The sequence below is a fragment of the Sarcophilus harrisii genome, chromosome 4 (genome assembly GCF_902635505.1).
Source record: "Sarcophilus harrisii chromosome 4, mSarHar1.11, whole genome shotgun sequence".
Lineage (NCBI taxonomy): Eukaryota > Metazoa > Chordata > Mammalia > Dasyuromorphia > Dasyuridae > Sarcophilus > Sarcophilus harrisii.
In genome coordinates, this window is record NC_045429.1 from 429,056,057 (window position 1) to 429,078,020 (window position 21,964).

General features: G+C 46.5%; 2 protein-coding genes across 5 annotated transcripts in view; one reads left to right on the forward strand and one right to left on the reverse strand.

Annotated features, from left to right (window-relative positions):
• The window catches only part of UNC45B (unc-45 myosin chaperone B), a 28,361-nt gene extending 23,371 nt beyond the window's left edge, over nucleotides 1–4,990 (reverse strand). The window contains exons 1-4 of one of the 3 annotated variants that reach the window (XM_023503616.2): nucleotides 4,859–4,990; nucleotides 3,832–3,996; nucleotides 3,250–3,286; nucleotides 1,761–1,936 (exon numbers count right to left, since the gene is read on the reverse strand). In XM_023503616.2, the coding sequence (XP_023359384.1) occupies nucleotides 1,761–1,936; nucleotides 3,250–3,286; nucleotides 3,832–3,996; nucleotides 4,859–4,876 (396 nt within the window). In that variant the 5' untranslated portion in view covers nucleotides 4,877–4,990. Of the gene's footprint in view, nucleotides 1–1,760; nucleotides 1,937–3,249; nucleotides 3,287–3,488; nucleotides 3,753–3,831; nucleotides 3,997–4,858 lie in introns of those variants that run through there. The other 2 variants (XM_031967584.1, XM_031967585.1) reach the window with 2 other exon arrangements.
• A 5,278-nt stretch (nucleotides 4,991–10,268) lies between these two features.
• Nucleotides 10,269–20,012, forward strand: NLE1 (notchless homolog 1). Of its 2 annotated transcripts, none has more exons than XM_003769995.4 (13): nucleotides 10,269–10,369; nucleotides 11,226–11,369; nucleotides 13,588–13,805; nucleotides 14,120–14,199; nucleotides 14,509–14,585; nucleotides 15,103–15,200; nucleotides 15,686–15,878; nucleotides 16,382–16,517; nucleotides 16,616–16,662; nucleotides 17,553–17,755; nucleotides 18,697–18,856; nucleotides 19,156–19,226; nucleotides 19,691–20,012. In XM_003769995.4, exons 1-13 carry the CDS (start codon nucleotides 10,352–10,354, stop codon nucleotides 19,701–19,703), a joined length of 1,458 nt encoding a protein of 485 aa, XP_003770043.1. In that variant the 5' UTR covers nucleotides 10,269–10,351; the 3' UTR covers nucleotides 19,704–20,012. The 2 variants fall into 2 exon arrangements, with proteins under 2 accessions (XP_003770043.1, XP_023359390.1); XM_023503622.2 differs by having other exon boundaries at nucleotides 10,303–10,369; nucleotides 11,229–11,369.
• The last annotated feature ends 1,952 nt before the right edge of the window (nucleotides 20,013–21,964 follow it).

Here is a 21,964-nt window from a genome sequence, read left to right on the forward strand (position 1 = left end):
CTTTCACAAAATGACTTTTGTGGAAATATTTTGCAAAACATCACAAGTGCCTTCTCAATGGGGAGGTGGAGGAAGGGAGAGAATCTAAAACTCAAAGTTTTAAAAACAAATGTAAAAAAATTATTTTATATGTAACTAGAAAAATAAAAAATACATATGTTAGAAAATTATATGCTTTGGTCTGCATCCAGACTTCATAGTTCTTTTACTGGATATGTCCTTTGGGATTGTTTTCAATCATTGCGTTTTCAGCATTATTTTAAGAAAATAGGTAATCTGGGTAAATCTGGAAGAGACCCCAGAGAGCATCTAGTTTCATCCCCTCATTTTACAGATGAGGATACTGAGTTTCAAAGCAGTAAAAGTCTGTGGTTACACAGCCCCAGTGGTAGGATTAGATCCCAGTTTTTCCAACTTTAACCCCTTACTTTGCTAAACTCAGACAGCCACTAGGCTCCCTAGTTCCTTTTTCAATTAAATTCCTACTTCAAACACAGATTTTAATATTATCACTACCCTCTCCCATCAGCAATTCAGTCAATTGGTAGCATTTATTAAATGCCTACTGTTTGCCACAAAGGAAGTGATTCAGTGACTAGAGAGCTAGACCTAGAATTAGGAAACCTGAATACAAATCTAGCCTCAGACACTTTCCAGTTGTGTGAGCCTAGGCAAATCGTTTAACTTCTGTCTATCTCAGTTTCCTCAACTGTGCAATGGTATGTGCTATTGTATCAACCTCCCAGGATTGTTGTAAGGAATAAATGAGATAATATTTGTAAAGCACTTTACCAATATTCTACCAGAGGGCCTGTCTTCCATTTCCCTTCTCTTGTCTCCAAGATTCCAGTGCCTACCACTTAAATTATCTTATCTCTTCTCTGTATATTTCCTATTTAACAGGCTATTTGCATGTTATCTCCCCATCAGAAAACCAACTCCTTGTGGGCAGAGACAGTTGCTTTTCTCTGTTTTTCCAACACTTAGCACAGTGCCTGTATGCAGTATATAGTAAATGCTTAAATTATTGCTTGTGGACCAGCTAACTATCTTTGTGTCCTCAGTGCCCATCATAGTGACTGACACTTAGCATAGAAACTTGAGCTCTGATTTCACTGGTGTAGGAAACTCTGGAATGAGGAAACTCCCTCTCCCAAGGGAAGATGGCAAATCTCAGTAATAGTATTAGAGAGTTACCTAAGTCTGGAACACTGAGAGATTTCATTCCTTCTTCAGACCCACTCACTCAGTGTGTGAGAGGAGCAGGACTCATAGCCAGGTCTTTCTAGCTTCTAAGAGGGCTCTGTATCCACTACCGTCAGCACTTAGGGAGTGCTCAATAAATCCTTGTTGAATACTGAATTAAATTGAACTTAGCCTTAGGACCACCATCCACCCCATCTGTTATCCATTCAACGTACTTCAGGTCAGTGTCTTTTCACAGGCCCCTAAGCAGTAAAGAAATCTCCTTTGTCTATCCCTGGCAACTCCTTGGCAGAACTAAGAACAGAACCAAGGCCCAGATTTGGGTTTTTCTACAATACCACACCCAAGTTAGTGGAAACAAGACCTGTGCTATAAGGTCAACTTGAAGATGACCCCGCTCTAGAATATATATAATAATAAAATATTGCTATAGAGCTTTGGTAAGAAAATATTTTCTTCTGAGGTAGAAAGGCAGAGATCATTATTTCTATCTTACAACTGAGAAAAATGAAGTCAACAGAATAGAAATGAAAGAAAGGAAGGAGATATCTCACCTTCTCATGGATGCTGGAATTGAGACGTCTTAGAGTCTCCTGGAAGTTCCGGTTTTGGGGTTCAAGGGTAGCACAGCGCTGCACATCCTTGAAGGCCTGGTCCAACTTACCCAACTGCTCCAGAGCCTGGCATCTGCGGAACAGGGCCTTGATGTCTGAAGCATTAATGTCAATGGCTGAAAGGAGAGATAAATGGAAAATGCCCTCAGGAATAGATTCACTTCTCTACAGGAGGCTTCCCATTCCCAACTCTAGAAACGGTGCTACTTGTTTATCTTTTTTTTACTTTGGATTATCTGTATCTACAGTCAGCATCCGTTCATGGGAGCCATTGAGTCTCCTTTGTACATGTGAGGCTCTTTTCACAAAACTTAGTATTGAAAATCCAAGCTTATAAAACTGATACATCAAGATATAAGCATCAGATACATTACCAAAAGATTCAGACTACTGAGTGATTATAATAAGGAAGAAACTTGGTCCTGGAAAAGTTGGGAAAATGTGCTTCCCTCCTTTCTTTGCAGTGGCAAATGAATAAGTGAATGAATCATTTATTAAGCGCTTACTCTGTGCATATCACCATACTAAGCACTGTGACAGTCTTTACTGTCTAAAAGCTCATAGTCTAGTGGAAGAGACAACTTATGGTGAAGAATTATGGAATATGGCATATGCTTTCAGACTTGGCTGCTATGTTGGTTTTGCTGAGTGCTTCTGGCTAGGAAAGAAGGGGAGGGGAATGTATTCATAATAGAGATAATGTAAAACAAAAAAAAAACAATTTTTAAAAACTTTAAAAAATATTCATAGAGCGAGATTTAATGAGGAATTCCCTTGGTACATCAAATCACAAAAAGTTATTTTCCATGTAACTTCTCAGGAGTATACACATACTATAAACTGAGATGTACACTCATCTCTTCCCATAGTACCTAATATAAGCAATCAACAAACCAACAAGCATTTATTAAACACCTACTATGTTCTAGGCACTGTACTGGTACTAATGGTACAAAGACCATAAGGAAGCAGCTCTTACCTTCAAAAAACTTACATTCTGCTAAAAAAAATGTCTACAGAAAAATAAAAACAAAATATAAATAAAATAAATTTAAAAGGGGTGGGATTAAGCAGGAGAATCAGACAAAGTCTTTTGAAGATACTGGCTCTTGAGTTAATAAGCAGAGAACATTCCAGGCATGAGCAAAGCCTTGAAGATGGGAAATGGAACATCATGTAAAGGTGACAGCAAGTAGGGGAGTCTGGCTGAAACTGTGAACAGTATGGGGGGGGGGAACTTATAATTGGCTTAAAGAAGTTACTTAAGACAGATTTTAAAGGACTTTAAATGCCAAACAGAGGAAGAACTTTTAAGCATTATCAAAGGGGGAAATGCAGAGGGTGCCCCATAAATGACTCCTATAAATCTAGGCTGAGGGGCAAAAAAATGAGGGCATGGAGCTGGGGTCAGAGGAAGAAGGTCACTCACCTTTGGATGCATCTGATGCTGCTTGAGCGTAGCTTTCCTGGAAATCAGAGAAATGGAAAGGCTCACCAGTAAGGACTTCATAGAGAAACAAGAGGATTGCACTTGATAGTCTTTCAAAACTTTCTGGTACAAAGTTCTAATTCTAGATACCTGAGAATTGCCCACCCAGGAAAGGGAAGAGGGGGGCTAGTACAAGAAGAGGTGGGAAGGAGTTGAAGCTCTGGAAATAAGTTCCTCACCATCCCAACTTTGCGTGATCAGTTCCCATCAAGTTGCAATTAATCGGAGCCTGATGCTTCTTGGTCTTGTTGGCAAAGATCAATGAGCACAGAACTCTGACCTTTGGTTTAAATATAGCCCTATACCCCAATCAAGGTTTCCCCCCCAAAATAAAATCCAACATTGTTCCCTTTACAAGGTAGAAAATGTTGGGCTTCTTCCTCTTTCTAGCGGTAAAAGTTGGCCAAACTAGGAAACCTTCAAGGAGGCAGAGAACCAGACAGCCCAGACTCTCCTGACAGCCTCCCAGTTTCCCTATCCCACACCCCTGTCTCTCCCCCTCCCTCCAGCTGACCCCCTCACCATTTTCAGACCACAGGCTGCCCTGTTACGGTACAGAGTAGCCAACAGGGCTTTGTCTTTGGTCAGCTTTAAGGCCTGGCTGTAGCTTTTGGAAGCCTCTTCATAATTCTGGTTTTGAAAATATTTATTCCCCTCCTCCTTCAACTGCACAGCATCTGCCATCTGCTGGGGAGGAAAAGAATGAATAAAAAGGATAACGAGCAGATTTCAGGTTTGAAAGCATTTTACAAACATCATCTCATTTGATTTTTACAACTGTGATGTAGGTGCCATTATTATCCCTACTTTACAGATGAGGCAACTGAGGCAGGGAGCCATGAGGTGAATTCTCCAGAATCACACAGCTAGTGAGTATCTGAGACAGGATTCAAATATGTCTTTGGGACTCCCAATCTAGCCCCGATCCATTGTTTGGGGAAGGAAGAGACAGCCCCACAATCAGTGCTGCTCAGACTTGTTTCAATGAGGTTGGAACCATTCCTTAACACCAGGAAGAGCTCTTTCCCAGGCTGAGGAATATTAGCTCAGGGGGGAAGTCCCGAGAGGCTTCAAAGATCACAGAAGCCTTGGTACTTCATTGGGAGACATTCTAAATAGGAGGGATATGGTGTTGCAAGTGGAGCCTGAAAATTTGGATTCATCTCCCAGTTCTGTTATTTACTCCCTATAAGCCCCTAACCCCCTGACCCTTGGTTCTCTCATCTGTCAAAGAAAAGGGATTGGACTGGATGACCCCGAAGGTCACTTCCATCTCTAAATCTGTGATCCCAACTAGCCAAGAGTAAAACGACTTTGCTTCCCACAAAGCAAAACCCTTCAATTTAAGGTATAAAAGGAGGCTCTGAGATTCAGCCCCCCTCAATATCACTCAGCCCTTTTCCTTCATCCCACCCCAAGACCTGGGCAGGGGCTTTCCATTGATACAAATACTAATTTCTTGCCTAAGACATAATAAAGCATCATACTCCCCTCTTCTGCCCCCTTCAGCGCAAGCCCACCCCTCGTCCCCCCAGCACACAACACTAACTTTGTCTGAAGTAGACATGGTCAGGGAAACTTCCTTCTGGAAATCTCTCTCCTTTGTCCCCAGCAGTCCAGTCTTTCTGGGACCCTGACGCCAGCCTGCTTCAATCACTTCTTCCCAGCCCCCCACCCAGGAGACTTTATCTCTTCAACCAGTGGCTGCCAACCATATTTGGTCTGTGGGTCAGGTGTCCCTGGGGCCTGTCATTGACACTTAGGGCCCGCCCTCCCCCCTCTCCAAATAAGCAATCGGCAAGAAAACATTTCATTGCCCCTTCCTCAATTCTCCCAATTTAGGAGTTACTTCAGGGGTAGATGGGTGGGGAGAGGTGTGTACCCCAATAAGAATGTCACAGAAGGGAGAATAATTCCCACTGAGGCCATTCCAAATCCACAATCCTAGTCCTCCTCCTTCTCCTCCCCCTCCCCACCCCCAACCACACACAGACACTCATGGCTGCTATTTTCAGAGATAAGTGACAGCTGAGGTGGGTTTAGACAGACACGGGACAAGGATGGCAGCTGCCCAGAGCAAGAACCAACTGGCAGCTTCTAGAAATGCTTTAGGAAGGCGGGGATAAAAGAAGGAAAAGTTCTTCAGCCCCTCCCCTATTTCTCCTCCCCCAAATACTCCATTTCTTCAGGACAAAGTGTAAATATGGCATCCTGTAGTTTAAAGATTTTAGTTTGTATCAATGGCCCCCAAGCTTTTCAAGTTCAAATCCTTTCTCAGTCATTTCTTAACTCTGTAACCCAGAGAAAGCCTCAAGTTTTGTTATTGTTGTAGTCGATGAGTTTTGTCCTATTCTCTGTGACCCCATTTGGGGTTTTCTAGGCAGAGATACCAGAGTGGTTTACCATTTCCTCCTCCAGCTCATTTGGCAGATGAGGAAACTGAGGCAAACATGGTTAAGTGACTTTCCCAGAGTCACACAGTAATAAGTGTCTAAGATTAGATTTGAATTTAGGAAGATGTGTCTTCCTAACTCCAGGTCCAGTACTCTCTTCTGTATCACCCAGCTGCCTCAGTTTACTTATCTCCAAATTATAAATCAGACTCTTCCACTTCTAAATCTATAATCCTTTGGTCTTATATGTGAGAAAATGCATGTTAAAATTTTATCACAATGTTCCACAAGTTCTACAAGTAGGGTGAGACTAGGTGACTTTATTGCTCCAAATTTATGATTCCAATCCCACTTTTGAAACTTACTGCATGGATGATTTCAGAAAGGCCTAGAGAAACTTACATGAACTGATTCTAAGTGAAATGAAAACCAAGAGAACATTGTACACAGCAACAAGATTATGTGATGATCATCTCTGATGGACGTGGGTCTTTTCAACAATTAGGTGATTCAGGCCAGTTCCAATAGAGATGGAGAGAACCATCAGCATCCAGAGCAAGGCCAATGGGGACTGAATGTGGATCACAACATAGTATTTTCTTCTTTTTTGTTGTTGTTTGCTTTTTTCTTTCTCATTTTTTTTCTTTTTAGTCTATTTTTCTTGTGCAGCATGATAAATGTGGAAATATGTTTAGAAGAATTGAATATGTTTAACCTATATTGGATTATTTATTTCCTTGGAGAGGGAGGGGGAGAAGGAAAGTGAGAGGAATTTGGAACACAGGGTTTTGCAGGAGTGAATATTGAGAACTATCTTTGCATATGTTTTTTAAATAAAAAGCTATTATCAAAAAAAGAAAAAAGAAAGAAAGAAACTTATTACCCAAGTGACAAGTACCTCAGTTTCCCCATTTAGAAAATTAGAGGGTAGAATTAAGTGGTCTTCTTTCCTTCTGTAGATTTATGATTCAATAGAAAATAGAGAAAAAAGTCTCATCATGTCAGTCTCATTAGCACTTATACAAATTTGAAAAAGAATACTATATACATGTACGATACATTTATTCAGTTTACAGAAACCATAGCTGCATATATTTATGGACCCCTTGGTGGTCCTAGGTGCGCTGGTTAAGAACAAGGAAATAATATTGTAGAAGGGGTATTGGAATTGTTCTCAGATGATCTTTTATTCAAATCTTAGTTCTGCCAAATGTATGACAAATCACTTAATCTCCCCAGGTCTCAGTTTTCCCATCTGTAAAATGAAGGGGTCAGCCAAATGACCCCTTTTTTAGGTTAGCCTAAGTCTATGTTCCTAAAAAAGTGACAAAAATGATCATATTCTTTAACCCATCAGTTCCACTGCCAGACATTTGCTCCAAAAAGGTCATAAAGGTCTCACATATGCTAAAATCTGCATCAAAGGCCTTCCTATGGCTCCTTGTTTCATGTTTTGTCTTTGTACTTCCCAGCACTTAACTCAGTGCCTGGCATATGGGAGATAATAAATACTTATTGATATCACACCAGTTGTTTGACCCTGGGCAAGTCATTTAAATTCTAGCTTCTAAAATAAAGATAATAAAAGCAGAGGTGTTGTGAAGATAAAATATTTATAAAGAGTTTTTCAAATTTTACAATGTTATATAAATGCTAGTTATTATTATTGATTGATTGGGTTTGATAATAAAGACCTGGAAACAAAGTAGGGACTCAGCAGTTGAAGAAAAGCTAAACAAATTACGTACATGAATGTAAATGAACTATTGAGTCATAATAAGAAACAACGAATAGTCCCATATAGTCAACATATTGCCGGGGTGAACTGTTGAGAAGGTTCTGAAGGAAGATATAAAATAGTCTACCATATCGTCCACTGCACCACTCAGTGACCAATGTTGTTTTTGGAAATTCTCATTCTCAGTAACCTCAGTGCTTTAAATTTCATAGGAGATAGCCTTGGATTCCTTTTGTTTTCTTCCATTTTCTTATTATGTTATTTTTATTCCTAACAACAAACAGCAAACAAAAGGAGCATTTCCATGAACGTTGTAGAACAGAAGGAGGGGATTGATTATCTATGAAATCATGAATCTCAATTACCTGGAGATGGCTTTTTCTTCTTAAAGTTTTTATTAAATTTCAAAGATAAATGCTGGAAGCACAAGTTGCTGCTGGATAGGAAGGTAGGAGCCAGTGGTCTGTCATCAGGGAACCAGTCTTTTTAGGTAGACTATTTGCAAAAGCAAACTCAGGCTGTATCTAGGTCATCTACTCATTTAAGAAGCTTGTCTCCCGTGATATAAATGGAGGTGGGTTAGGAAGTGATTTGTGCTTCCATCTCAAACTACAACTTTAAAAAAAAATAAGATATTTTCTTTCCATTACTTTCTGCCTCCTTGAAAATTAACTTAAAAATGGAAAACAAAATAACATTCTACAAATGAGAAATTTTCAGATTGTTTCTGGATTTAAAAAAAAATACAGTTGCTTCACTTTTTATGAGCAGTATGACTGAAAAGACTAAGAGAAAAAATTTTAATTTAGTAGAAGTATTCTGATACAATTCTCACCCATTTTAAGTCATACATAAGAAAGGAAGTACTTTAAATGCTTTCTATGACCCTTCTCAGATTTGAAATTTATTATTTCTTACAAAAGCTTGGATCCCATGGGACACACAGCACAGATCTGGCAACAAGAATCTCAAACAGCAAAAGCTAATGATACCCCCAAATCCATATATATATATATATTCCAGTTAATACCCCCAAATCCATTTATACATATGTTCACAATATTTGAGCGAGTTTTAATTAAGTAAACCTACAACTTGTCAACACAAGAAGCCCACATAAAATAATTAAATGTGTCACAAGTTTTGAATTCTATTTTGAAACTGGCTGAATTTCAGTTAAAACAAAGAAATTTTAAGTGTATTTGATCATGAGAATTTCCTTTTTTTTGTTTTCACCTTGAAAAGCCATAAAAATAACTGTACTTTTGAAGAATACATTAGTGGCACCTGTATAACTTGTTTTCAAAGGGTAACTTTTGAAACCCAATACATATGAAATACATACATATTATATTTTACAATATCGAAATGAATGCTCATAGTTTTAATCCCATAAAATCCTAGTCTCTGCAGCACAAGAGTATTTATTTTATAAATCAAGACAGTTTGTATCTTATTTATGTTACTCATTTGTTACAATGTGACATTATTTTATTACTCTTTTCCTTTCTCCCACTCTAACATTCTCAGAGCTTCAGAACCACTAAGGGGGATGGATTTGAAGTCGGAGCTCCGTAGTACCAATGTGATCTTGGGCAAATTGTCTCAGTCTCCTTCATTGTAAAATCATTCAGTAAGCGTTTGACAACACGGGGACAATCTCAGTGCCAGCCACTTTGCTGCAGGTAGATACAAAGACAAAAATGAAAGCTGTTACATAGTAGCAGAGAGACAGCAAGTATACTTTGGACCTGGATCCTCCCTCTCTCTAGAAAGATGACCTTCTGTCACTTAACCTTAGAGAATTGCTTCGGAGCCCCGAGAAATTAAGTCATTTGGCCAAGATCACACAGCCAGTACGGGTCCAAGGCAGGTCTTGGTAGGGATAAGTGGGGAAGACGGGGGATCCCTTTCACTTTGAGTCATTACATCAGCTGTATCACACAACCACACAAGTATATGCATACAAAATAAACGCAAGCATGACAAATGTGGAAATAGATTTAAATTTGCACCTGCCATCCGGGGGAAGGGGTGGGGAGAAGGAGGGGAAAAGTTGGAACAAAAGGTCTTGCCATTGTCAATGCTGAAAAATTACCCATGCAGATAACTTGTAAATATGTATATGTAAATAAAAATATGTATAATAATAAAAAAAGAAAAAGAAAATAGTCCAATAAAAAAAAAAAGATTTGCACATGTTTCACCTATATTGGATTACTTGCTGTCTAAGGGAGGGGGACGGAAGGAGGAATATCTGGAACACGGGGCTTTGTTAAGGGTGAGTGCTGAAAACTCTCTTTGAATGTATTTTTTAAAACAAAAAGCTTTTAAAAATTAAAAATGAATGCAAACTAAAGACCAAGTTGTAAGGGAGGCGCTAGCCGCTGGGAGCTAGGGAAAGGTCTCCTGCACGAGGCTGCAGGTGAATGTTTAACCACCCGTTTGGGGAGCGGGGAAGGACGGACGCAGGACATACTCAAGTTCTCCGTCGCTTTTTAGCAAAGTAACGGATGGAGCCTTGGTAGGTAGCGCCTGGTCATTGCTGAGGTGCGAAAGCCGCAAGTTGTCACTGAAAATTTAACGACCGGCTCCTCTCGGAGCGGAGAGGAGCCGGCTCTAGATTGCCCAGCACGCCCAAGCGTTCCCGCCGGAGGAAGGAGATGAGAGTGTGGGAGGCACCGCAAACCCAGTGACGTCAAAGTTCCCACCCACCTCCCGATCTGCGGGCCCATTCGGGACTTCCCAGGCTCCCACATGCCCCGCCCTCTCTCAGAGGCCGCCAAAACTCAGGCAAGACAACGTCCCGCCGGGCCACCAGGGGGCAGAGCGCGCTCTCGGCAGCGTGGCCGCGCTATGGAGGCGGCGCTCTAGGCCTCACGCTTCGTTTCTCTCCACGTGGGGACTCAGGATGGCGGCGGAAGCGAGCGTGAGCCGGGATGGGGTTTGGAGGTTTAAGAGCTTAGGGGCGATGGGGAGGGGGATCGCTCCGCGCGGGGGGTGGGGAGAGCTTAAAATGGGGGCGTCCCAAGAGACCCGCTTCCTTCCCCCCGGGTAAGCCGCTCTCCCCGAGTGTCAGTGGGGAAGATCGGGGTTGTTTGAGCCCATAGACCCCGTTTTCCTGTAGGAAGCTCCCGCACGCGCTCCTCCCTCCCCGAGAGAGCTCCCGCTCCCTCCCCCCTCCCCGCGTGTCCGGGGCAGCGGGGGGGGGGGGGGGCGGGGGGACGCTCAGAGAGGTTTCCCAAAGACAGGCGCCCTTCCTTAGCGGGAGAGCTCCTCCTCCCTCCTCCCTCCTCCCTCCCCGCGTGTCCGGGGCAGCCGAGGGGTGCGTGGGGGACGCTCAGAGAGGTTCCCCAAAGACAGGCGCCCTTCCTTAGCGGAGGAGCTCTCACTCCCTCCTCCCCGCGTGTCCGGGGCAGTGCGGGGACTCTCAGAGAGGTTTCCCAAAGACAGGCTCCCTTCCTTAGCGGGAGAGCTCCCCCTCCCTCCTCCCTCCCCCCTCCCCGCGTGTCCGGGGCAGCGGGGGGACGCTCAGAGAGGTTTCCCAAAGACAGGCTCCCTTCCTTAGCGGGAGAGCTCCCCCTCCCCCCTCCCCGGGTGTCCGGGGCAGCGGGGGACGCTCAGAGAGGTTTCCCAAAGACAGGCGCCCTTCCTTAGCGGAGGAGCTCTCACTCCCCCCTCTCGGCGTGTCGGGGCAGCGGGGGGACGCTCAGAGAGGTTCCCCAAAGACAGGCGCCCTTCCTTAGCGGAGGAGCTCTCACTCCCCCCTCCCCGCGTGTCCCTAGCAGGACGAGGTGCGTGGGGATGTGCAGAGGCTGCTGGTCCAGTTCCAGGATGAGGGCGGGCAGCTGTTGGGCTCCCCCTTCGACGTGCCCGTGGACATCACCCCGGACAAACTCCAGCTCGTCTGTAATGCGCTCTTGAATAAGGTAAGAAGTCCCCACGACCTGCGTGGCTTAGGTAAGGGGCTAGGGTCTGGGCTTGGCGTGAACCTATGAAATGCCCCTAGACCTGTCTGGTTAGCGAGCCTTGTTGGTATTTAGAAAGAAAACAAACATTTATTAAGCGCCACCTGTGTTCCAGGTATTGCGTTAGCTTATAAAACTTAGAATGGAATTTGGTGGGATTTTTTTATTAAAGCTTTTTATTTACAAAACATATGTATAGGTAATTTTTCTACATTGACCCTTGCAATGCCTTCTGTTATTTTGCTGCGCAAGAAAAATAGGATCAAGAAGAAAAAAAAAGTCTGAGAAAGAAAACAAAATCCAAGCAAACAACAGGAAGAGTGAAAATGTTATGTTGTGAGCCACACTCAGTCCCCATAGGCCTCTTTCGGGGTATAGATGGTTCTCTTCATCACAAGATCATTAAGATCATTGGAAATGATTTGAATCATCTCATTGTTGAAAAGTCAGGTCCATCAGAATTTATCGTCCTATAGTCTTGTTGCCATGGATAATGATCTCTGGGTTTTTTTTTTAAATCTTAAAAAAATTTACTATTTCAGTATAATCCATTTCCTTTGTAATAGTGTGTTTCATTTTATACAGTTAAAAACATGAAACTGATAAGTGGTCCGAGGGTCTTAAACCTTGCATTAGAGAGACATAAAGTTTATATGGGATGATTCTTGACCTCAGGGAATTTACAATCTAATTGAGGAAGAAGAAGGTGGCAGAAGAGACCTGAGTTCCTATTTGTTTATTTTTATGTAAGTGGGAGGACTCTTTGAGACCAGCCTCCTCAGAGGACCAATGATAGAGCATCAGGTCCAAGGTCCAGCAAGGAGGCATCTATTTGGATTTGATTTAGGCAGACACTTGTATTGCTTGGCTATGTTTTTTGATTATAAGGTGGTGGTTGTTGCTGTTTTTGCTTTTTTAGGAAATGAGGTATCTTGAAGAGAGTGAAAATAAGTGCTTGTTAATTGGGAGGGGGGAAGAATTTTTTAAAAAGATTTATTTTTATATTTATTTTTAGTTCCAAATTCTCACTCTCTCCACCCATTGAAAAGGCAAGAAATACATTTTACCCATTGTGTATATGATGTCCACATGAACCCTGTTGAAAGGTCTCTTCATATTGTATAATCAGATATAGAGCTAGAAAGAACTGGAGAAGCCTTCTGGGGCACTTCATCCCTGCCAATCCCAAAACACTCCTCTGCCCCTTAATAAGGATCAGGTACAAGCAATGTGTGAAGGCAATCTTGAAGCAAACTGGGTATTCTAAGAGGTAGAGGTGAGGGGAGAGAGTGTTCCAGACATGAGGGACAGCCTATACAAAGTCATGGTGACTAGACATGGAATATGGTGTATGAGAACCAGTAAGAAGGCCCCTTTGGCTGAATTGTAAGATATATGAAAGGGAGTAATTATCCTAGAAAGGAAGGTTGGAGTCAGGTTGGATGAAAAGCTTTTAGGGACTCAACAGGTTTATATTTGATCGTGGTGGTCATGGGGAGCTATTGAAATTCAGTGAAGTAGGAGGGATGATGTGGCCAGACCTGGACTAGAAAATTCACTCAGGTATTGTATGGAGATTAAATTGGAATAAGTGCAGAAAATGGTAAGGAAGCCCCTGCAATGGTCAAGGGCTGAGTGTGTAGAGAGAAGGGCTGCCTGTGGGTTGGGATGTTCAAAATGTCCAGGGGAGAGTTGGTGGTGTGGGTCTGAAAGGCAGGAGGACTCAAAGTAAAAATATGAAGACACCGTCTTTCGACAGGGTTCATGTAGACATTATATGCATAAGGGATATGGTATTTCCTGCCTTTGAGAGAGGGAGAGAATTTGGAAACTAAAAAAGGACTGGGGCTGGATCTGTAGATCTGGGAGTTAGTCCATGGGAAGGGATGGATGAGAGTGTGAAGAGAAAAGAAAAACTGGCCGGGCGGGTCACCCACTTTGGGGGCAGGGGAAGGGACTTCTGACACCGGGAAGCAGCACGGCCTTTCCCACTGGAATCAGGGTGCTGCCCCCCACTCCTCCGGCAGAATGCCCTTCATGTGGTCTTGCTGGCAGAGAGTGGGCCCAAGGAAGCCAGTCACAGAATGATCATCTGGTCCCCTGGTCAGGGAGCCTCCACTGAGAAGGGGCCATCACTTGTTCTTTGATAAGCGTTCGCTTCATTCCTCTTCCTCTCCAGGAGGATCCCCTACCCTTGGCCTTTTATGTCCATGATTCAGAGATCATCACCTCCCTGGAAAAGACGCTCGAGTCCAAGTCGGTGGAGACTGAGAAAGTCCTCGACATCATTTACCAGCCACAAGCCGTGTTCCGGGTCCGAGCCATCACCCGCTGCACCAGCTCCCTCGAGGGTCACTCTGAGGCTGTCATCTCTGTGGCCTTCAGCCCCACGGGGAAGTAAGGAGGGAGCCGGGCTTGGAGTGTCTGGGGCTTGGTGAAAGGGTGGGACTGTCTCAGAATCTGTCCAGATCCTCCTCATCCCAGGGGAGGGAGGAGCTGAGTTTGAGCCATATTTCAAGGGTGTTCCCCTCCTACCCCCCAGCCAATGGGAAAGGTATTTGTTTCTGACTTGGCAGATAAATTATTTGTGTAACCCTTAAAAAAAAATCCAAACAGATCTAGGGGAATGCCCAATGAACCCCCAGCCTTTGGGACCCAAGGGACCCCCTTGTGTAAATGGCACTTAGGGGTGCTGTTCTGATTTCCCCCAGGTATCTGGCCAGTGGCTCCGGAGACACCACTGTGCGCTTCTGGGATCTCACCACAGAAACTCCCCACTTCACATCCAAGGGTCAGTATGGGGGCAGGTGAGCAGGGTGGACATGTGGCTCTCAAATCCTCCCTCCGGGGCAGGGCAGAATTGTCTATCAGAGGGTGCCCTGGGGGGATGGGGACTATCTGCTGTTCACAGTCTGGACTGCCTCCTGAGCAAATGAGAGATTGGGTGAGAGGGAGGATGGAGCCGGACCTCCTGTCCCTGCTCCTGGTGGGATGACTCGAAGCCCTCAGTCCAGTTTAGCCGGTGGAGGCTGGGTTGTGCATCTCCTGGTCCCTGGGGCCCTCCCTTGGTGACCCCTCTTCCCATCCCTTGGTTTCTTAGGTCACAGACATTGGGTCCTCAGCATCGCCTGGTCTCCAGATGGCAAGAAACTGGCCTCAGGCTGCAAGAATGGCCAAGTAAGTGGCAACCTGGGGGACCAGCGGGGCAGTCTGGGCTCTGCTCTCCCAGGGAGCTGGGGGACTTCAGAAAAGGTCATGGAGGATAGGTGTAGGTTGTTATCTCTCATCCTGTTTTTGGAGGATGATGGGTGGGTGGGTGGATGTGTATTGAGTGCTTGTCTTGCACTAAGTGCTGTGCTAAGCTCTGGAGGAGGGAGGCAGACACAGGAAGCGCGAGTTCTAGGAGTAAAAGACACAGTGCAGGAGGGGCTGCTCTGGGAAGCAGTGAAAGTAGTCTGGGCAGATAGCTGGGTAGCAGATCTGGGGTGACCTGAGTCCCTAGGCTGGCCCGGCCAAGGGAGATGGCGTTTACCAGTGAGACCAGCTTGTGCCACGGGCTGGAGGCCCAAAGATTAGTGGCTGAAGCTCTGCCTCTGATCCCGAGTATGGGCAGGGAACCAGTTCTGGGTGGGAGGAGGGACTGAGGGGAGGGCTCGGGGTGTAGGTGGGGGAGTTCTAAGGACTTCTTTTTCAGATTCTCCTGTGGGACCCAAATACGGGGAAGCAGCTGGGCAGGGCCCTGGCCGGACATAGCAAGTGGATCACAGGACTGAGCTGGGAGCCATTGCACACGTAAGCAGAAGTGGTGGTACCGTCTCAGTCCTACCAAAGAGAACGCAGGGTGGGGATAAGGAGGACAGGCTGGGAGTCGGCTCTGAACTACTCCATCCTTGGAGGCTCCTGCTCCAGGTGGAGGTCTGGGGAAGACAGGTGGGGGAGCTGAGTGCAGGGGGTCCGCTCCATGCAATGATGGGTGTCGCTAGAAGTCCCCAAAGGGCTTAACCAGAGGAAAACCCTTTGGGGGACCTTGACTATGCAAGGAATCAGGCAGGAATAGGAGGGGAGGAATGAAGAGGCCGGTGTTGTGTGTGCAGGAGGGTCAGGCAGGGATGGGGAGGGGAGGGGAGGCCGGTGTTGTGTGTGCAGGAGGATCAGGCGGGGATGGGGAGGGGAGGGGAGGCCGGTGTTGTGTCTGCAGGAGGGTCAGGTGGGGATGGGGAGGGGAGGGGAGGCCGGTGTTGTGTCTGCAGGACCACCGTATCTTTCTCCTCTCCCAGGAACCCCGAGTGCCGCTACGTGGCCAGTAGCTCCAAGGACGGCAGTGTCCGGGTCTGGGACACGACCATCGGCCGCTGTGACCGCATCCTCACCGGACACACCCAGTCGGTCACCTGCATCCGATGGGGAGGGGACGGCCTCCTCTACTCAGCCTCCCAAGACCGCACCATCAAAGTCTGGCGGGCTCATGATGTAAGGAGTTGTGAGAGCTTGGGCTGGGGGGGAACCCGAGGGACCGCCTAGTCTAACCTTCCTCCATTTTACAGAAGAGAAACTGAGGCTCAGAGAGGTGGGGGAACCATAAGTATTGGGGGGGGAGCATTTTAATCCTCCGACATCAGTCTTCCTCGTAGCTAAGTACGCAGGATGTGCATCTGTTGTCTTCCTGGGATCATACAGGACCGTGGTGGGTGGTAATCTGGGCCTGGACTCTGGCCTCCTTATCCTGAGTTGACCCTGGGCAAGTCACTTAACCATATTTACCTCAGTTTCCCCTTCTGTGAAATGAGCTGGAGAAGGAATGGCCAACCCCTCCACTTTTTTTTAACTAAACCCCCTAAATGGGATCACAGAATCCAACACAGCTGAACAAATTGTGATGCACCCCCTCTCCTCTCCTCCCCCCCGCCCACTGCCCCGACTCTTTTGTTAGCGATTTTGCGTGTTTTCTGACTCCCATTGCCCCACTCTTGCAGGGGGTGCTCTGCAGGACACTACAAGGGCACGCTCACTGGGTGAACACCATGGCCCTCAGCACCGACTACGTCCTTCGAACGGGCGCCTTTGAGCCGGCAGAGGCCTCAGTTAACCCCCAGGACGTTCAGGGCTCCTGTGAGTGAAGCAGCAGGTCCGGGGGAGCCAATAAGGTTAATGCAGCCCCAGGCTGTTCTCTAACTTCAGCCCTTTCCTAATCTCTTCTCTTTTCACAGTGCAGGAGCTGAAAAAGAGGGCGCTGGACCGGTACAACCAAATTAGGGTGAGTGGGTGGCCGCCAAACCAGCCTGCATGTTACATGGTGGCTTTAGAAGCCCTTCCCTCCAGCTCCCCCTCCCAGGAAGCCCCCCTGATAAACTCCCGTCATGTTGTTCCTTCCTCTGACACTTAGAATAACAGAATCATAAAAAAAATAAAATGGAGGAGTCTTAGAGCTTATTTTGTGGAGGAGTAAGCTGAGGCTGAGAACGGGGTAAACTCGGGTCCTCCTTTGCCAGTGCAGCCTTCTGCCTGTTTCCCTGTGGGTAGGGATTTAATTAATAGGAATGTAGATTTAGAATAGGAAGGAACGATAAACCGATCCACTTATTGAACAGAAGAGGGAACCGAGGTTACAGAGAGATTAGGGGCCTCACCCCACTGGTTATGATTCTAGGTCAGTCACTTCAGCTCCCCTGCCTCAGTTGTCTCATCTATAAAATGGATCACTTAGCTACCAGAGTTATGGGGCTCAGATGAGATAATCATTGTCAAGTTCTTAGCAAACCTCACAAGCTCTGTCTCTAAAGGGAAGTTGCCTGGGGTGGGCAGCTGGTGCCTGAGGCAAGATCCCACCTCGGACCCAAGCCCAGCCGGAGGGCACCTTGCTGGCCATTGGGGTCAGCCACCAAAGCCCAGAGAGGTTGTCCCCTGGCTCCATTGCAGTCCTGTACCTTCAGTGCAGGCTTTCTCAGGCCTTTGGCCCTGATTCTGAAGGCCTGTGCACAGTCCTGGGCATTCCCGACTCCTCCAGACCGCCTCCAGACAGCGGAGTGGCAGCCGAACAGGTGTTGATGTCTGTTGCCCTTGACAACAGCATCTCCTCTGAGAGCCAGGCTCCGCTTGCCTGCCTCCTGAGCAGGGATGGAGCCTGACATGCTGTTTCCCCTCCAGGGTCTAGGGCCAGAGAGGTTGGTCTCGGGTTCCGATGACTTCACGCTGTTCCTATGGTCTCCTTCGGAGGACAAGAAGCCCCTGCAGCGCATGACAGGGCACCAGGCCCTCATCAATCAGGTGGTCTTCTCCCCTGACGCTCGCATCATCGCCAGCGCCTCCTTCGACAAGTCGGTCAAGTTGTGGGAAGGCAAAACTGGCAAGTGAGTCTGTGATGCGGGGGGTGAGGATGGGGGGGAGTGCGGGATGGTCCATGTAGGGAGTGTGGGATGGCCCTAGCTGGGAGGACTGTAGCCAGCTTTGGTCCTTCCCACTCAGAGCCTGGTGGAGTCCCTGCAAACCCTCAGTCCCTCATCTTTCAGACAAAGGGGTTTTCTCTGGGTCCTTCCATCTCCACCCCTGTGGTCTTTTAAGAGGAAACATAAGTGAGCTTTAGGACGCATGCATTGAAATGTTATTAGGCACTGAGAGCGAATTTGGACCAGGAGGCTGGTAGATGTCCCCGATATATGTTAGATTTGAAGACGTGAAAGAAGGGAAATCAGTGAGCAATCAATCACTTATTAATCACCTACCATGTGCCCGAACAGTGCCCAGAGACCAAAGATGGGCTGAATTGGGTTGCCCCCATTGTGTTCAGGTATAGCCATCTCTGCTCAGCCTCTGGGCTCTCTCCGCCTACCCTCCCCCCCCTTATTCAGCGCTACTCTACCTGTTCCCAGAATTGGGTCCAAAGAATCGTAGGAAGAAAATTTTAGAACTAGAAGGAACCGTGGAGTTCTTCCAAATAACTCGCTCCCTTGTTTTACAAGTGAAGAAACTGGAGTCCCAAGTGTCGGGCAGGATTTTGATCCCACATCCCTGGACTCCAAGGATGGTGCTCTTTCACCATTAATCCTGACTTCAGTGTCCTGAAGGCTAATGAGGAAAGATGTCCTTTAAGGTTTAAGAAGGAGGAGAAGAGAAGATTCTAAATAGAAGAGAATACCTTGCAGAAAGGAGAGGAAAAATTGAATTAAAAGGTTAAAGTTTTGAATGGTAACAAAATAGGAAATTAGAGGAATATGGTAGAGGAGCTTAGAAGCTGGGCAGGAGAGCACATTCGGCTCTTGAGCAAGGGAGGAACCGCTGGCCTCTGTCCCAGGTATCTGGCGTCCCTCCGAGGCCATGTGGCAGCCGTGTACCAGATCGCCTGGTCCGCAGACAGCCGGCTCCTGGTGAGCGGGAGCAGCGATAGCACACTCAAGGTGTGGGACGTGAAGACACGGAAGCTGGCTGTGGACCTCCCTGGTCACGCCGATGAGGTAACCTCACCCCACGGTCCAGAGGGAGAGAAGGAGGGAGGGAGAAAAGAAAGGAGGGAAGGAAGAAGGAAAGGGGGAGACTCCGAGGGAGAAAGGAAAGGAGGAAGGGAGGAAAAAAGGGAAGGAGTGAGGGAGAAGGAAAGAGAAAGGAAGAAAGGAAAAGAAAGAAGGAGGGGGAATAGAAATGGCAGGAAGGAGGGAGGGAGGAGGAGAAAAGAGGTGGCAGGAGCACGCTGCTGCTGCTGCTGCTTCTGTGTCACTTGGCTTGGCTTTGATGGGATCACCTTGCTCTGGTTCAGGTGTTTGCTGTAGACTGGAGTCCGGACGGCCAGCGGGTGGCAAGTGGGGGCAAAGACAAATGTCTCCGCATGTGAGTCTGGGCACTGACTTAGCCGGGCACTCGGGGGTCCATGCCACGGCTACCCACTATTTCCCTCCATGTGCCCTCTAGGCAGGGGATTCTGGGTTCCCTCAGCTCTCAGCATTTCTGAATCTCTTCTTAAGTAGAAAACTGATCCGAGATCTTTGAAGTGGCAGCTGGGGATTGGGGTGGAGGAACGGGAACACGGTTTGAATCCTCCTTCCTTAGACACTTCCCAAGCCAAACCCCTTACCTCTGTATAGCTCAGCTTCCTCATCTGTAAAATGGAGGATCTGATTTAGCTTCTGTGGCCCTGTGATCGGGAGGCGGGAGGGAGTGAAGGTTGAGCTGGCTGTCCAGCGCAGTGGGAAGGTCCTGCTGGAGGGTCACATCCCTGAACCCCGAGGGTGTGGGGGGCGCTGGGTCCCCTCTCTGGCTGAGCCCTCTGACCTGATGCCGCCTTTTGTCCACAGATGGAGGAGGTGAGGTCCTGGGCCCTTCTCCCACGCTTCTCTCACCCTGGGAATCCGCGGCTGTGTCCACCTCCGCTGGCCAGATTAGGGGCTGCGGGCCAGATGGGCCCTCTCAGTCCATGGCCTGGGACCAAAAGGTGGTGAAGGCGGGTGATGCTGATGGGGACGGGCCCAGCAAGGCCGTGAGTGACAGCGGGCAGCGCCCATGGCCTCCGAGCTGCTGGAGCCGGGGAGGAGCCAGATGGGCCTCCGCACCTGGAGCGAATGGCCACCTCCTACAGAGTCAGATGTCGCTTTATGCCAAATAAATAAGTTATTTTTCTGTGGTTTTTATTGTCATCAAATCCCCTGCTGGTCCTCCTGCCGAGCCTCCTCCCTCCCTTTGGCCAAAGCTACAGCAGTATAGTCTCATTCAGGAAGTCCTGCCCTTCACAGTCTGTCGGCTTTGACTGTTTCCTGAGCATCGTGGCCTCTCTTCTTCCTCTTTCCTTTGTTCTTTGGCCAGCCCGACCAACCTTTCTGTTGCTCCTCACCCTGTCATTCCGCACCTCTGTGCCTTTGCCCGGGCTGTGCTGACACCCGGAATGCCCTCTTCCTCACTTCTCCCTTTTAGAGTCCCCAGTTTGTTTCAAAACTCTTTTCGGGTGCTCCCCACCCCCACTTCTAGACCTAGATCTGAGAAGAGACCAGAGACATCATTCTGCTCCCCCACTTTATATCACAAATAAATAAAAACAAGAGGTTAGTGTTGGTGGTAACCTAGCATTTGAGGTTTGCAAAAGTATCTCTCAAATCCCTTTATCACTACCTTCCCCTCCCACCACACAAAAAGTGTTTGACTTTTTAAAAATGGACTTTGTATCTAAGTTGAATATCTTTTATCTCCTTAAATAGAATGGGAACTCCATAAAGGAGAGGTATAATTTTTTGTCATTTAATGCCTCAGGACTTGACAAGTAATAGATTGATAAATGCTTGTTGACTGATTTCCTTTCCCAGTCCTGCGCAAAACAGAAATAAAAGCCCACCAGTGTTTTAAAGGACAGACAGGAACCAAAAGGAACTTAGTGTTTCTCTGACACCCCCCTTTTCCCCATTCACCCTTATAAGAGCCTGGGGCAGGATTTGAATTTGGGTGTTCCTGACTTTACCTCTCTATCCACTGGACCATCCCAGAGGGTTTGGACACCTGCTGGCTTCTAATTCTTCTGGCTCTACTCCTCTGATAATTATCTCCCCAAACAATAATGCTTCAGTGTAGACAATAAAATGCTTCATTATCTACTTGCCACAACCCTCTCTCAGGACTCTAAGGCAAGGGAAATATGCCCACATTGCTCTTCCAGATAGTCTTGTGCCCTGGTGAAGGAAGTTTAGGGACCTCATGCGGGTCCTTTTTGAATTACAAAGTCACCCCCAAGTGAGTTATCTTGGGAAACTCTAGTCTAAACTGTCCCCCCTTGCCAGTCCCCTTTCCACTTAAACTGTGATAATTAAATCTTAAAAACTGCACTAAGACTGAGGATTGCTCTTTGTGTATATCTTTTATTATTATTTGCGTCTCTTAGCATAGTTCCTTCAGAGCACAATAGGTATTTTTTTTAATGCCTTTAAAAATAACCTTCTTAAAAAATTGAATTATCTCTTTGGAAGGAAGTCTAGAATCCATGAGTCTTGATCCAGATATTCTTGCTGCCTGGAGCCATAAGAGAGATCCCCATGGGGCTGACATGAAAAAACCTGAATCTGAATACCTGACAGTTGTCACCTCAAATGGTTGGATCTGTTCACAGTTCCACCAACGATGTATCTGTCCCAGTTTTCCCACCACCTCCAATATTCATCATTGTCAAAGATTAATTTCAAGGAATTCAACATGGACAATTTTTTTTTACATGGGAAATGTAAGATTGACAATAGGGTAGCTGAAAAGAAAGATTGGCTCAGAGTTAAAGGAAAAATAGTAATGTTATACAAATGAGGTGCGAAGAAAGAATAGACACAGAGGCATTAGAGGGAGGCAGAGGGCTCATGGTTCTGAAATCCTCACATCGGGAATGAATTAAAAGGGAACACTACATAGGTGGCATGAAGGGTACAGCACCCTCCAAAATCTATGAATAAGGGTGGGGAGGAGGGATGGGCAGATGGAAAAGCAAAGAGTAAGGGAAGACAAGGAAGGGGTTCATGGATGGGGGGAGGTAAAGTAATAGCAAGGCAGATTAGGGAGCGGAATTAAAGCAGAGTGCAGGGATAGAAAAGATGCGTATGTAC

Excerpts from the sequence above, each read along its gene's own strand:
- NLE1 (XM_003769995.4), top strand. Across the intron at positions 14,200-14,508 it reads TCCCCACTTCACATCCAAGG|GTCACAGACATTGGGTCCTC; the intron begins GTCAGTATGGGG and ends TTGGTTTCTTAG. Across the intron at positions 16,663-17,552 it reads ACCGGTACAACCAAATTAGG|GGTCTAGGGCCAGAGAGGTT; the intron begins GTGAGTGGGTGG and ends TTTCCCCTCCAG.